Source organism: Salmo salar, chromosome ssa10 (assembly GCF_905237065.1).
Source record: "Salmo salar chromosome ssa10, Ssal_v3.1, whole genome shotgun sequence".
Classification (NCBI taxonomy): Eukaryota; Metazoa; Chordata; class Actinopteri; order Salmoniformes; family Salmonidae; genus Salmo; species Salmo salar.
Window position 1 is genome coordinate 107,785,666 of NC_059451.1, and position 14,859 is coordinate 107,800,524.

General features: G+C 39.9%; 1 protein-coding gene across 3 annotated transcripts in view; it reads right to left on the reverse strand.

Moving 5' to 3' along the window:
• Nucleotides 1-14,859, reverse strand: part of elmo3 (engulfment and cell motility 3) — a 52,538-nt gene that overhangs the window by 13,566 nt on the left and 24,113 nt on the right. For 2 of the 3 annotated variants that reach the window (XM_014125418.2, XM_014125419.2), the window contains exon 15: nucleotides 12,621-12,757. In XM_014125418.2, coding sequence (XP_013980893.1) covers nucleotides 12,621-12,757 — 137 coding nt within the window. Of the gene's footprint in view, nucleotides 1-425; nucleotides 749-12,620; nucleotides 12,758-14,859 lie in introns of those variants that run through there. The other variant, XM_014125421.2, reaches the window with a different exon arrangement.

Genomic DNA, 14,859 nt, shown 5'->3' on the forward strand with positions numbered 1-14,859 from the left:
CCACGGGTATGACAAAACATTTATTTTTACTGCTCTAATTACTTGGAAACCAGTTTATAATAGCAATAAGGCACCTCGGGGGTTCTAAGGGCTGTGTCCAGGCACTCCACATTGCGTCGTGGATATGAACAGTCCTTAGCCGTGGTATATTGGCCATATATCACACCTCCTCAGGCCTTATTACTTAATTAATCCATGTAGGCACAAAAATATCTTTATAACAGCACATCCAAGGACAATGGCACTAAAACTGTAACCAAAATTCAGACAGTAATTTTATATTCTGATAAATACTTGAACAAAACAAAGCTATAATTGACACTTTGCTTAAATGCCCCCAAGCTTCACCCTGTGTAGTAACATTATTCACATTCTGTGTACAGACGACCTACAAATGATAAATGAACAAAAATACAGTATCTCACCTCCATAGTGTGTCCTTCAAGTACAACCCAGAGGCCAACAATGTTAGTTCCACAGTCAAGAGAGAGAGAGAAAGGGAGATATGAGAGGAGAGAAATGGAGGAGAGGACAGCCGAGGGGGGAATAAGAGAGAGTAGCACCTTTATGGCATCATAGTCCAGAGCTAAGGTTATTTTGTAAACACATAGTCACAAACACTCCCGTCCGCTGCCTCTCTCCCCTGCCGTCACTCCTCTGGTTTAGCCAATAGAAAGAGAACCCCAGTACAGGAGACTGTTACCTCAGCCATAGTGAGGAGCAGCTGTCTCTGTTCCCTTACAACACAGCAGTGTGTGTGTGTGTGTGTGTGTGTGTGTGTGTGTGTGTGTGGTGGAGGGGTTGTCACACATACACACAGCGCTAGTTGGAGGCCCCCAGCTGGCAGCAGCGTGTTGCCTGGAGCGATTAACGGCTGAAATCGACAGCACAGTTAGGGGTTTATTGGAGGGAAGGGGGAGAGAGAGAAAGAGATGGAGAGACAGGGTTTGTGATTGAATGAGAAGAGAAACAGCGAGACTGCAACAGAGCGGTAGAGGATGAGAAGAGAGTCTGAGGGACATGGTAGTAAAAGCCAAATATAGACTCTCAGTATGGCTTGTTGACAGTCTAACTGAGGTGTTGAATTTGCTCCTGTGAGACAAGCATGGACGGGACAGATACCAGTCACTCTTCAAGCAGTAAACAACACATTCGCTCAGCACCAGTAGTCTGCATTCATTCCCTTAATATTTCTCATCAGACCTAACAAGTATCTGACTAAAGGGTGAACTAATCTAAAGCGGAGAGAAGAATAACACAAGCAACATAGGAAGATGCCTTAGTTTTGTATCCCCCCTCTCTCTGTCTCTCTTTCTAACATGGCTGACCACTGTCCATCTCTCCATTGTTGGCGTCCAGAGGTTTTTCTCTTGTGTAATTACTGCTGATGGAACCAAGCGATTGTGTGGGGCCTTTCTCCCTTGCTCTGATTCTGCTATGGAGCGGGATTCTCTTTGTGCTTCTAATGCCCCATTGTCCCTGCCCCACGGGACTGTGGGGGGGAGTTGTGGGCACAAGCTGTGCAACACAATGACACAAGGTTAGGGACTTATGACCAAAATATAGTACCCAACATCCAATTTGGACCAAAGTTCTTTGTACGAATGAGTAAGACATGAGCAATCCCCCAAAATTGTCAAATGCCACCCATGTACCCCCCACACCAAGTAGTATGAAGCTGTGGCTTGGAGTATTGCTTCTCCATACTACAGTGGCAAGAAAAAGTATGTGAACCCTTTGGAATTACCTGGATTTCTGCATAAACGGGTCATAGAATTTGATCTGATCTGATCTTCATCTAAGTCACAACAATAGACAAACACAGTGTGCTTAAACTAATAGCACACAAACTATTGTATTTTTCTTGTTTATATTAAATACATACTTTAAACATTCACAGTGTAGGTTGGAAAAGCATGTAAACCCCTAGGCTAATGACTTCTCCAAAAGCTAATTGAAGTCAGGAGTCAGCTAACCTGGAGTCCAGTCAATGAGACGAGATTGGAGATGTTGGTTAGAGCTGCCCTGCCCTATAAAAAACGCTCACAAAATTTGAGTTTGCTACTCACAAGAAGTATTGCCTGATGTGAACCATGCCTCAAACAAAGGAGATCTCAGAAGACCTAAGATTAAGAATTCTTGACTTGCAAAAGCTGGAAAGGGTTACAAAAGTATCTTTAAAAGCGTTGATGTTGATCAGTCCACAGTAAGACAAATTGTCTATAAATGGAGAAAGTTCAGCACTGTTACTACTCTCCCTAGGAGTGACCGTCCTACAAAGATGACTGCAAGGGGGGTGATGATGTGGCAGGTGGCAGCATGGTAGGCACAGTTTGTCCCATGAATTAATCACAAAAAATAGCTGCTAACTACGAAACAAACATTCTGGACAATATAGTGAATCTGGAACTATTTATTGATCAGCATTTTGATATGCTCGAAAAAGAAACGGATACATCGAAGCGAACAAGAGAAGATCTTTCCTCGAGTTCTGCGAGCGAAACGGGAGGAAAGCCGCCTTCAAAAATTCCAAACTTAACATCGCTCATGCATGAAGTAATATTATCTATTATTGTTACTATTTCTTTTTTTTCCTGACTGTTTTCCATGTTATTGGTTAATTCTCTTAGGCATCCTCATAGATAATTATGTTATCATTGGATTGCCCATATTTTGCTCTGGCCAACACCAATTGGCGGCCAAGGATTTGCCTTAGGACGCAAAGGTGTGTCATGAGTCAGGGAGACGGTCTGATGGTCTTAGTGACAACAGACCTAGATATGCGGGGAGGTTTTAGTGGGTGGAATATTAGGATAATTGGAGGTTTACAATGTTGCGGCTACAGTATGCTTAACAGTGCAAATTATTATGGTACAGCTATAGACACTTAATCATCATGGTGCTTTATAATGGTAAGTTTACAAACATTGGTTGTGGTAAGTATAATTGAAACTTGGGTATCATTATGGTGGGAAAATAAGTGGGAAAATAAGTATAGCAAGATATAATTGTAATGGTTTAGCAGATCATAAAAAAATAATCTCAATTTTTACATGGTTAAAAGATAAATAATATAATATATATTGTTTACAGGAAACTCATTCTACAAATATAGATGAGGTTGGGTGGGAAAAGTACTGGGAGGGAGAAATATATTTTGGCCATGGTCAAAGAAACAAAAGGGGTGATTATACTAATTAATACACATTTTGAGCCGATTGTGCAAACAGTGCAAACAGATCCGCAAGGAAGATGGATTATTTTAAATATGCTATTGGACCAAAAACAGATCTGGCTAATTAATCTATATGGGCCAAATAATGATGATCCACACTTTTTCGAAAATATATATAATAATATATTGAGCTCACAAGCAACGAAATAATCTATTATTATGGTGGGTGATTATAATATGGTTTTAAGAACCTCAATGGATCGTAAAATAAATCATTCTACAAACTATCACCCTCAAGCACTTAAGGAGATTAGAAAGATCATGGATACATTAGAACTAGTGGATATATGGAGGTTGAAAAACCCTGACCTAGTGAGATATACATAACGGAGGTTTAATCAAGCTAGCCGTCTTGACTCCTTCCTAGTCTTATTCTTGCTGGCATCAAAAGTTTAAAAAAAGAATAGGAGACCGAATGCGATAGGACCACCATCTAATTGGCCTCCATATAACTCTTACAGAATATCCATGTGGACGGGGATATTGGAGATTTAATCAAAGCCTATTGGATGATAATTTGTTCTTAACTAAGACAAAATAATTAATAATTGACTTATTTTTGTACAACATAGGTACAGCAGATCCCCTTATTGTATGGGACACTTTCAAATGTGCTTTTAGAGGCCATTCAATACAATACTTATCATTAAAACAAAAGCAGTCTAGCTCAAAAGAGATTAAACTAATAAAGGAAATAGAGGAAGTAACAGTGCAGGTAGATGGTAATGGAAACTGTACTATAGAGGCACAAAATAGGTTAGAGGAAAAACAAAAATAAATGGAGGTACTTATTCAATAACGATCAAATGTAATGTATTACTAAAATAAAGCGAATTGGATGGAAAATGGGGAAAAATGCACCAATTTCTTTCTTGAATCTTCAACACAGAAATTCTACCAAAAATAATTTACAGAAACTAGTTACAAATGATGGACTTATCCATGATTCACGAAATTACATTTTGAAAGAGGAAGCCAAATATTTGAAGCATATGTTTTCTTTTCAGTCTCCTCCATTTCCACTGAATGATGTTAACTGTAAGGATTTCCTTCCTGTAATAATAATAATAATAATAATAATAATAATGTAAAATTAACAAATTTACAGAAAGACCGGTGTGAAGGCCAACTTACAGAAGAGGAACTTTTTGAGGCAATAAAATATTTTCAGTCTGGAAAAACACCAGGGCTTAACGGTATATCAATAGAGGTATATCAGACCATTACTAGCATTTTTTAATTACTCAACAATTTCCAAGATGGCGTAGCAGTCGGATGTCTGTTTTGTTTGTCTTGACCCGTCCCGTGTATATATCGTTTTCTTCGTATATATATTTAATATATTTAATCTCAATTTCCATCTATGGACGGAACATATTCTCCAGCAAACCCACCTCACCCAATGTGGTATGGATCTGCTATTTTTTATACTTTAGAACTGGAACTCCCATCAGAAGTTAGCAAGCTAACTAGCTACTAGCTAGTAGTCAGTTAGCCACTGCTAGCGGTCATCACCATTAATTTCTGCCAGTCTGCACAGAGCATATCGGACTGCTTTTTCTCTACCACATCTCCGGATTCCTACCGCAAGCTCTGAATCTTTACACTGGATCATCGCAGCTAGCTAGCTGCTATACGAGTGGCTACTCCTGGCTAACATCTCTGTCCTGAAGCAAGCACCAGTTAGCCAGGAGCTAGCCTCGAGCTAGGCCCATCAAGCTGAAGAGATCCATCAGACAATTCCTGGGCTTCAATACCTCTTTTGCCAATTGGCCTGGACCCTTTGCTGCCGACATGAAGCCCCGCCGATCCATCACGACTATTGTAAAGTGGTTGTTCCACTGGATATCATAAGGTGAATGCACCAATTTGTAAGTCGCTCTGGATAAGAGCGTCTGCTAAATGACTTAAATGTAAATGTAATGGGCACCCTCTTAGATATCATCCTGACCAACTTGCCCTCTAAATACACCTCTGCTGTCTTCAAACAGGATCTCAGCGATCACTGCCTCATTGCCTACGTCCGTTATGGGTCCGCGGTCAAACGACCACCCCTCATCACTGTCAAACGCTCCCTAAAACACTTCAGCGAGCAGGCCTTTCTATTCGACCTGCCCGCGTATCCTGGAAGGATATGACCTCATCCCGTCAGTAGAGGATGCCTGGTTGCTCTTCAAAAGTGCTTTCCTTACCATCTTAAATAAGCATGCCACATTCAAAAAATGTAGAACTAAGAACAGATATAGCCCTTGGTTCACCCCAGACCTGACTGCCCTTGACCAGCACAAAAACATCCTGTGGTGTTCTGTATTAGCATTGAATATCCCCCACGATATGCAACTTCTCAGGGAAGTCAGGAACCAATATACTCAGTCAGTTAGGAAAGCTAAGGATAGCTTTTTCAAACATAAATTTGCTTCCTGAAGCACTAATCCCAAAAGGTTTTGGGACAATGTAAGGTCCATGGAGAATACGAGCACCTCCTCCCAGCTGTCCACTGCACTGAGGATAGGAACTGTCACCACCGATAAATCTACGATAATCGATCATTTCAATAAGCATTTTTCTACGGCTGGCCATGCTTTCCACCTGGCTACCCCTACCCCGGCCAACATCTTAGCCCCCCCTGCAGCAACTTTTCAACGCCATACAACACTCCTTCCGTGGCCTCCAACTGCTTTTAAATGCTAGTAAAACTAAGTGCATGCTCTTGAACCAATTGCTGCCCGCACCCTCCCGTCCGACTAGCATCACTACTCTGGACGGTTTTGACTTAGAATATGTGGACAACTACAAATACCTAGGTGTCTGGTTAGACTGTAAACTCTCCTTCCAGACTCACATTAAGCATCTCCAATCCAAAATTACATCTAGAATTGGCTTCCTATTTCGCAACAAAGCCTCCTTCACTCATGCTGTCAAACATACCCTCGTAAAACGGACCATCCTACCGATCCTCGACTTCGGCGATGTCATTTACAAAATAGCCCCCAACACTCTACTCAGCAAACTGGGTGTAGTCTATCACAGTGCCATCATTTTTGTCACCAAAGCCCCATATAACACCCATCACTGCGACCTGTATGCTCTCGTTGGCTGGCCCTTACAACATATTCGTCGCCAAACCCACTGGCTCCAGGTCATCTATAAGTCTTTGCTAGGTAAAGCCCCGCCTTATCTCAGCTCACTGGTCACCATAGCAACACCCACCCGTAGCAAGCGCTCCAGAAGGTATATTTCACTGGTCATCCCCAAAGTCAACTCCTACTTTGGCCGCCTTTCCTTCCAGTCCTTTGCGGCCAATGACTGGAATGAATTGCAAAAATCACTGAAGCTGGAGTCTTATTTCTCCCTCTCTAACTTTAAGCATCAGTTGTCAGAGCAGCTTATCGATCACTGTACCTGTACACAGCCAATCTGTAAATAGCACACCCATCTACCTCATCCCCATATTATTACTTACCCTCTTGCTCTTTTGCACCCCAGTATCTCTACTTGCTCATCATCATCTGCACATCTATCACTCCAGTGTTAATGCTAAATTGTAATTTTTTCGCCTCTATGGCCTATTTATTTCTGTACAGCACTTTGTGACATCAGCTGATGTAAGAAGGGCTTTATAAATACATTTGATTGAAATTTGATTGATTATTGCCTACCTCCCTACACTTCTACATTTGCACACACTGTACATAGATTTTTCTATTTATTTCTCTATCATGTAATTGACTGTACGTTTGTTTATGTGTAACTCTGTGTTGTTGTTTTTTGTCGTACTGCTTTGCTTTATCTTGGCCAGGTCGCAGTTGTAAATGAGAACTTGTTCTCAACTGGCCTGGTTTAAATAAAGGTAAAACAAAAAAAAGGTCTGATTTCATTACTACTAAAACAGGACCCAGGTGGTAAGTATAAAGATCCAGTCCATTTAAAAAAACTGGAGGCCTCTAACACTTCAATGTTGTAATGCGAAAGTCCTGGCGAAATGCATAGCATATAGAATAAAAAAGATAATACCAGATATTGTTCATCCTGATCAGACAGGTTTTTTAACTGGATGATATATTGGAGATATTATACGACAATTACTTGAAGCAATTTAACATTATGAAAGATTGAAGATACCAGGTCTGGTCTTCATAGCAAATTTTGAAAAGGCGTTTGATAAAGTATGACTGGAATTATATATAAATGCCTGGAATACTTTAATTTTGGAGAATCTCTTATACAATGGGTTATAGTTATGTACAGCAACCCCAGATGTAAAATAGTAAACAATGGTTACTGCTCAGAAAGTATTGAGCTTTTAAGAGGAGTAAAACAAGGCTGTCCGTTGTCTCCATATCTATTTATTATGGCCATTGAAATGCTAGCTATTAAAATTAGATCCAACAAGAACATCAAGGGGTTAGATATCCAGGGGATAAAAACAAATGTGTCAATGTATGCTGATGACTCTAGTTTTTTCTTATGTCTGCAATCTGAATCCCTGCACAGTCTCATTGAAGATCTTGATCACTTTTCTAGCCTCTCTGGATTAAAACCTAATTATGACAAGTGTACCATATTACGTATTGGATCGTTAAAAAATACAGTGTTAACACTACCTTGTAGTTTACCAATAAAATGGGAAAAAAATATAAAGTTTTATTTGGAATGCTAAAGCAGACAAAATTAAACGTGCCTATTTATATAATGAATATGAGTTTTGGGGGCTAAAATTATTAAATATTAAAGCTTTAAACCTCTTACTAAAAGTTTCACTCATACATACGTTATACGTAAACCCAAAATGGTTCTCCAGTAGATTATTAAGAAAAGCTCATCCTTCGTTAAAAAATTGCTTTTTTGCCTTCATACAGATTACTACTTCTAATTTCCGATGAATTGAAAATGAAATTTTGTTTAAAGTATCACCCTTTCTTAAACAAGCCATACAAAGCTGGTTACAATTCCAGTTTTATCATCCAGAAAAGATAATACTTCAACAAATGTTATGGTTGAACTCAAAGATATTGATTAATAAAAAAGCATACTTTATGCATTTTTTTTTTATTGTGTTATATTTATTCATGATATTATGAATAGAAATGGAGGCGTTATGTCACATATGCAGTTATCAAAAATATATGGGAATATCTGCTCAATCCAAATTTACAACCAACTGATTGCAGCACTACCACAAAAATGCATGAGGCATGTGGAAAAGGGAGAAGGTAGGGAACTTGTTTGTCTGCCATATATTAAAGATACAAATTGGCTGAAATGAACTGGCATAAATAGAAAAATATACCAGTTTCATCTGAGGACAAAGATGTTGACAGCTGCACCAATCAGGATGCAAAATAAATGCGAGATTTTCGATGTACCAATTTCATGGCACATGGTTTATGAACCGATACAAAAAACTACACCTGACTCAACACTTATATACAGTAGTGGCCAAAAATTTTGAGAATGACACAAATATTAATTTCCACAAAGTTTGCTGCTTTAGTGTATTTAGATATTTTTGTCAGATGTTACTATGGAATACTGAAGTATAATTACAAGCATTTCATAAGTGTCAAAGGCTTTTCTTGACAATTACATGAAGTTGATGCAAAGAGTCAATATTTGCAGTGTTGACCCTTCTTTTTCAAGACCTCTGCAATCTGCCCTGGCCTGCTGTCAAATGAACTTCTGGGCCACATCCTGACTGATGACAGCCCATTCTTGCATAATCAATGCTTGGAGTTGGTCAGAATTTGTGGGTTTTGTTTGTCCACCCGCCTCTTGAGGATTGACCACAAGTTTACAATGGGATTAAGGTCTGGGGAGTTTCCTGGCCATGGACCTAAAATATCGATGTTTTGTTCCCCGAGCCACTTAGTTATCACTTTTGCCTTATGGCAAGGTGCTCCATCATGCTGGAAAAGGCATTGTTCATCACCAAACTGTTCCTGGATGGTTGGGAGAAGTTGCTCTTGGAGGATGTGTTGGTACCATTCTTTATTCATGGCTGTGTTCTTAAGCAAAATTGTGGTGAGCCCACTCCCTTGGTTGAGAGGCAAACCCACACATGAATGGTCTCAGGATGCTTTACTGTTGGGATGACACAGGACTGATGGTAGCACTCACCTTGTCTTCTCCGGACAAGCTTTATTCCGGATGTCCCAAACAATCGAAAAGGGGATTCATCAGAGAAAATTACTTTACCCCAGTCCTCAGCAGTTCAATCCCTGTACCTTTTGCAGAATATCAGTCTGTCCCTGATGTTTTTCCTAGAGAGAAGTGGCTTTTTTGCTGCCCTTCTTGACACCAGGCCATCCTCCAAAAGTCTTCACCTCACTGTGCGTGCAGATGCACTCACACCTGCCTGTTGCCATTCCTGAGCAAGCTCTGTACTGGTGGTGCCCCGATCCCGCAGCTGAATCATCTTTAGGAGACGGTCCTGGCGCTTGCTGAACTTTCTTGGGCGCCCTGAAGCCTTCTGCAGAAATGCAGTAGAAATGTTTTTTGGGGGATTCAGTTCATTTGCATGGCAAAGAGGGACTTTGCAATTAATTGCAATTCATCTGATCAATCTTCATAACATTCTGGAGTATATGCAAATTGCCATCATACAAACTGAGGCAGCAGACTTTGTGAAAATGTTTATTTGTGTCATTCTCAAAACTTTTGGCCACGACTGTATATATGGGGCATACAACAATCTCAGCTCTGTAGATTTTGTTTACGAAGAGACAGAATCAATAGATCCCTTATTCTGGTATTGTCCCTATGTAGCTTGTTTCTGGTCACAGGTTCAGGAATGGTTAAAAAAATCACAACATACACTTACAATTAACCTTACGAAAAGCAGTGTTGGGCGATCTGGAAAGCCATAGCCAATCAATAAATAATATAATAATACTCGTAGGAAAGGTTTTCATCTTTAGCTCACAATCTGTGGATATTATACGATTAGAAAGATTCAAACATTTTGTAAAACATCAGAGCACAATTGAAAAATATATGGCACATGGAAACCAAACAAGGGTGGTCTATGGTGATAGGTGGGATGGACTGAGAGTGGCTGAGGGTTGGGATTAAAGAGTTTGTTTGGTAATGTATTGTTGTTATATATAAAAGTATCATGTATGTAAAATGTATATGTAAAATGTGCATGTAAAATGTAAAGGTAAAATGTATGTATATGTAGCAAAAAAGCAGTAAAAAAAACTACAATATTTGTCCTCTGAAGAGGGGGAGTGGTGGAGGGGTAAATTATATATATATATTTTTACAAATTTAAAAATCCAAAATAATAAAAAATAAATAAAAATTATATTAATTTTCACAAAAAATGATTACTGCAATAGCTCAGCGCAGAATTCTCACTGTGGTTAAGAAGAATCCTAGAGAGTCAGCTAAAGTCATACAGAAATCTCTAGAACATGCTAACATCTCTGTTGACGAGTCTACGCTACATAAAACACTAAACAAGAATGGTGTTCAGGAAGGACACCACAGAAGAAGCCACTGTTGTCCAAAAAAAACACTGCACGTCTGAAGTTTGCAAAAGAGCACCTGGATGTTCCATAGCGCTACTGGCTAAATATTCTGTGGACAGATTAAACTAAAGTTGAGTTGTTTGGATGGAAGGAACACACAACACTATGTGTGGAGAAAAAAATGCAGAGCACAACATCAAAGCCTCATCCCAACTGTAATGTATGGTGGAGGGAGCATCATGGTTTGGGGCTGTTTTGCTGCCTCAGGGCCTGGACAGCTTACTATCATCAATAGAAAAATTAATTCCCAAGTTTATGAAGACATTTTGCAGGAGAATGTAGTAAGGCTATCTGTCCGCCAATTGAAGCTCAACAGAAGTTGGGTAATGCAACAGGACAATGACCCAAAACAGAGAAGTAAATCAATAACAGAATGGCTTCAACAGAAGAAAACACACCTTCTGGAGTTGCCCAGTCAGAGTCCTGACCTCAACCCGATTGAGATACTGTAGAATGACCTCAAGAGAGCGGTTCACACCAGACATCCCAAGAATATTGCTGAACTGAAACAGTTTTGTAAAGAGGAATAGTCCAAAACTCCTCCTGACTGTTGTGCAGGTCTGATCCGCAACTACAGAAAACATTTGTTTGATGTTATTGCTGCCAAAGGAGGATCAAGCAGTTATTAAATCCAAGGGTTCACATTCTTTTCCCACTCTGCACTGTGAATGTTTACATGGTGTGTTCAATAAAAACATGAAAACGCATAATTGTTTGTGTGTCAAATTTCATGACCAATTTATGCAGAAATCCAGGTAATACATTTTTTTAAATTGAACTGTTCAGAGAAATTAGTCATTAAAGTCGCTTGCATTATTTACCATAAAGTAGTGTGAAAGTATCAGGTTTTGACCACTAGATGCCACAGTTCATGCTATACTAGGGTAGAAAACCAATAGATTTGGCTCATTATGAAAATAAATTGTGTGGTCATCCTCTTAATTCAAGCTAGTCCTCTATGAAAGCAAATTAGTTTGGCCTTCTTTTACGCTTAATCTTTGGCTAGGAAATGTCAGATGTTGGGTACTATATTTATTGAATATGATCTGAATCCTATAAATTAAAATGGCCCATTTGGGTGCAATCAATTAGCTTAATTTCTCATATATAACATTTCAACAAAATAATGTTTCAGGGATGACAATCTTACCTGTTTCGAACTACAGAAACAATTTAAGAACAATCTGAGATGGTGGGTGTCATGGCTTGCTCAAATTACATGGAATGACTCCATTGTTAAACATGGCCCTGTTGTGAGGTTGTTTTGTTGTTGTTGAGTGTTCTTGAATAGCTCTGTCTGAGGGAGCCCAGTGCAGTTAGTATTAGAAAGGAGATGGCCATCACCTAGGAATGGTTATTGGGAAATAAAAATGCTTCAAAGGCTATAGCTCTACATCAGTGTCTACCATCTAGACTTTGACTAATCAATGTCCCGTTCTAACAATTCCGTCTGACTAATATACCCCAGCGGGTTGCCAGTCACTGTCCTGTATACTGTTCTTGGATACTGTAGTGGCTTATGGTGGCTCACAGGACACAGAGCGCTTGTTATTGTTTTCAGTGTAGCGTATGCAGTCAAATAGACTGCGTCCACTCAGGATGCCATGGACTGCTTTGAAGTTAGATTTTCTAAATTAGATTGCTGCTTTGCCACACAAATGAACCATCTATCAGACGTTACAGTGTAACTTGCTAGGACATGATTGCTGCTTGCTTGCCTAAAACTGCCTGCTTGCCTATAACAAGAAGCGGTTGCTTGTACTCATAGATGAAAGTTAGATATGGGGAGAGTGAGAAAAAAAGTTACTGTGAGACACAGACAGGTGTATGATGGGTAACACAGGCTGTGTTACCTTGTCAAAGTCCTCCTGCGTGGCTCTCATCTCCTTCCAGGTCTTGTTGATCAGCTGGATGCAGACGCAGAAAAGCTCCTCTAGCAGCCGGTCCTGAGAGAAGAAGATGGGGTGGTAGTTTGAACCAGTCTCTGAGGCTAGGGGAGAGAGAGCGAGAGGAACAATATGAGACCTGTAAGAAACGTTAATTTTAGTTTTTTGTTGCAAAATGTTTTTAAATGTTTTCCGTTGCAAACCCTAATGAACACAACCCTGTATCAGCGTACATGTATAGGGCTACACATAGCTTCAGTATATTCTTATACAGTAGTATACATATACATAAGGGTTTTTCTTTATTTTTACTATTTTCTACATTGTAGAATAATAGTGAAGACATCAAAACTATGAAATAACACATATGGAATCATGAAGTAACCCAAAAAGTGTTAAACAAATTTTAAAAAAATTATATTTCATATTCTTCAAAGTACATTTTACATTTGAGTCATTTAGCAGACGCTCTTATCCAGAGCGACTTACAGTAGTGAATACATACATATCATACATTTCATTTTCATTTCATTTTCATTTCATGCATTTTTTTTTTTGTACTGGCCCCCCGTGGGAATCGAACCCACAAATCTGGCATTGCACACACCATGCTCTACCAACTGAGCCACAGGGAAGGCTGTAGCCACCCTTTGCCTTGATGAAAGCTTTGCACACTCTTGGCATTCTCTCAACCAGCTTCATGAGGTAGTCACCTGGAATGCATTTCAATTAACAGGTGTGCCTTGTTAAAAGTTAAAAAGTGGAATTTATTTCCTTCTTAATGCGTTTGAGCCAGTCAGTTGTGACAAGCTAGGGGTGGTATACAGAAGATACCCCTATTTGGTAAAAGACCAAGTACATATTATGGCAAGAACAGCTCAAATAATCAAAGAAAGTGCAGTTGCAAAAACCATCAAGCGCTATGATGAAACTGGCTCTCATGAGGACCGCCACAGGACAGGAAGACCCAGAGTTACCTCTGCTGCAGAGGATTAGTTCATTACAGTTACCAGCCTCAGAAATTGCAGCCCAAATAAGTGCTTCACAGAGTTCAAGTAACAGACACATCTCCACATCAACTGTTCAGAGGAGACTGTGTGAATCAGGCCTTCATGGTCGAATTGCTGCAAAAAAACCCACTACTAATGGACAACAATAATAAGAAGAGACTTGCTTGGGCCAAGAAACACGAGCAATGGAATTTTTGTTAACCTTTATTTAACTAGGCAAGTCAGTTAAGAACAAATTCTTAATTACAATGAGGGCCTACCCCAGCCAAACCCGGATGGCGCTGGGCCAATTGTGCGCCGCCCAATTGGACTCCCAATCACGACCGGATGTGATGCAGCCTGGATTTGAATCAGGTACTGCAGTGACGCCTCTTACACTGAGATGCAGTGTCTTAGACCACTGCACCCCTCGGGAACCCACATTAGACCGCTGGAAATCTGTCCTTTGGTCTGATGAGTCCGAATTTGAGATTTTTGATTCGAACCGCCGTGTCTTTGTGAGTCGCAGAGTAGGTGGTTCCCACCAATAAGCATTGAAGGAGTAGGTGTGATGGTGCTTTGCTGGTGACACTGTCAGTGATTTTTGGGGATTCAAGGCAAACTTAACAAACAGTGACCCAACCCACCTCCAGACTGTGTAAGGGCTAGTTGACCAAGAAGGAGAGTGATGGAGTGCCGCATCAGATGACCTGGCTCCACAATGACCCGACCTCAACCCAATTGAGATGTTTTGGGATGAGTTGGACCGCAGAGTGAAGGAAAAGCAGCCAACAAGTGCTCAGCATATGTGGGAACTCCTTCAAGACTGTTGGAAAAGCATTCCAGGTGAAGCTGGTTGAGAGAATGCCAAGAGTGTGCAAAGCTGTCATCAAGGCAAATGGTGGCTACTTTGAAGAATATAAAATACAAAATATATTTTGATTTGTTTAACACTTTTTTGGTTACTACATCATTCCATATGTGTTGTTTCATAGTTTTGATGTCTTCACTATTATTCTACAATGTAGAAAATAGTACAAATAAAGAAAAACCCTTGAATGAGTAGGTGTGTCCAAATTCATGACTGGTACTGTATGTTTCCAGTACAGACCCAATGCACCCATACACAGATGTATCCATACTATGTGAACTCACACCAGCATGTAGACACTAACAGCTGAAAGTCAAAAGTAGAGGAAACATGCCTGACATCAGTG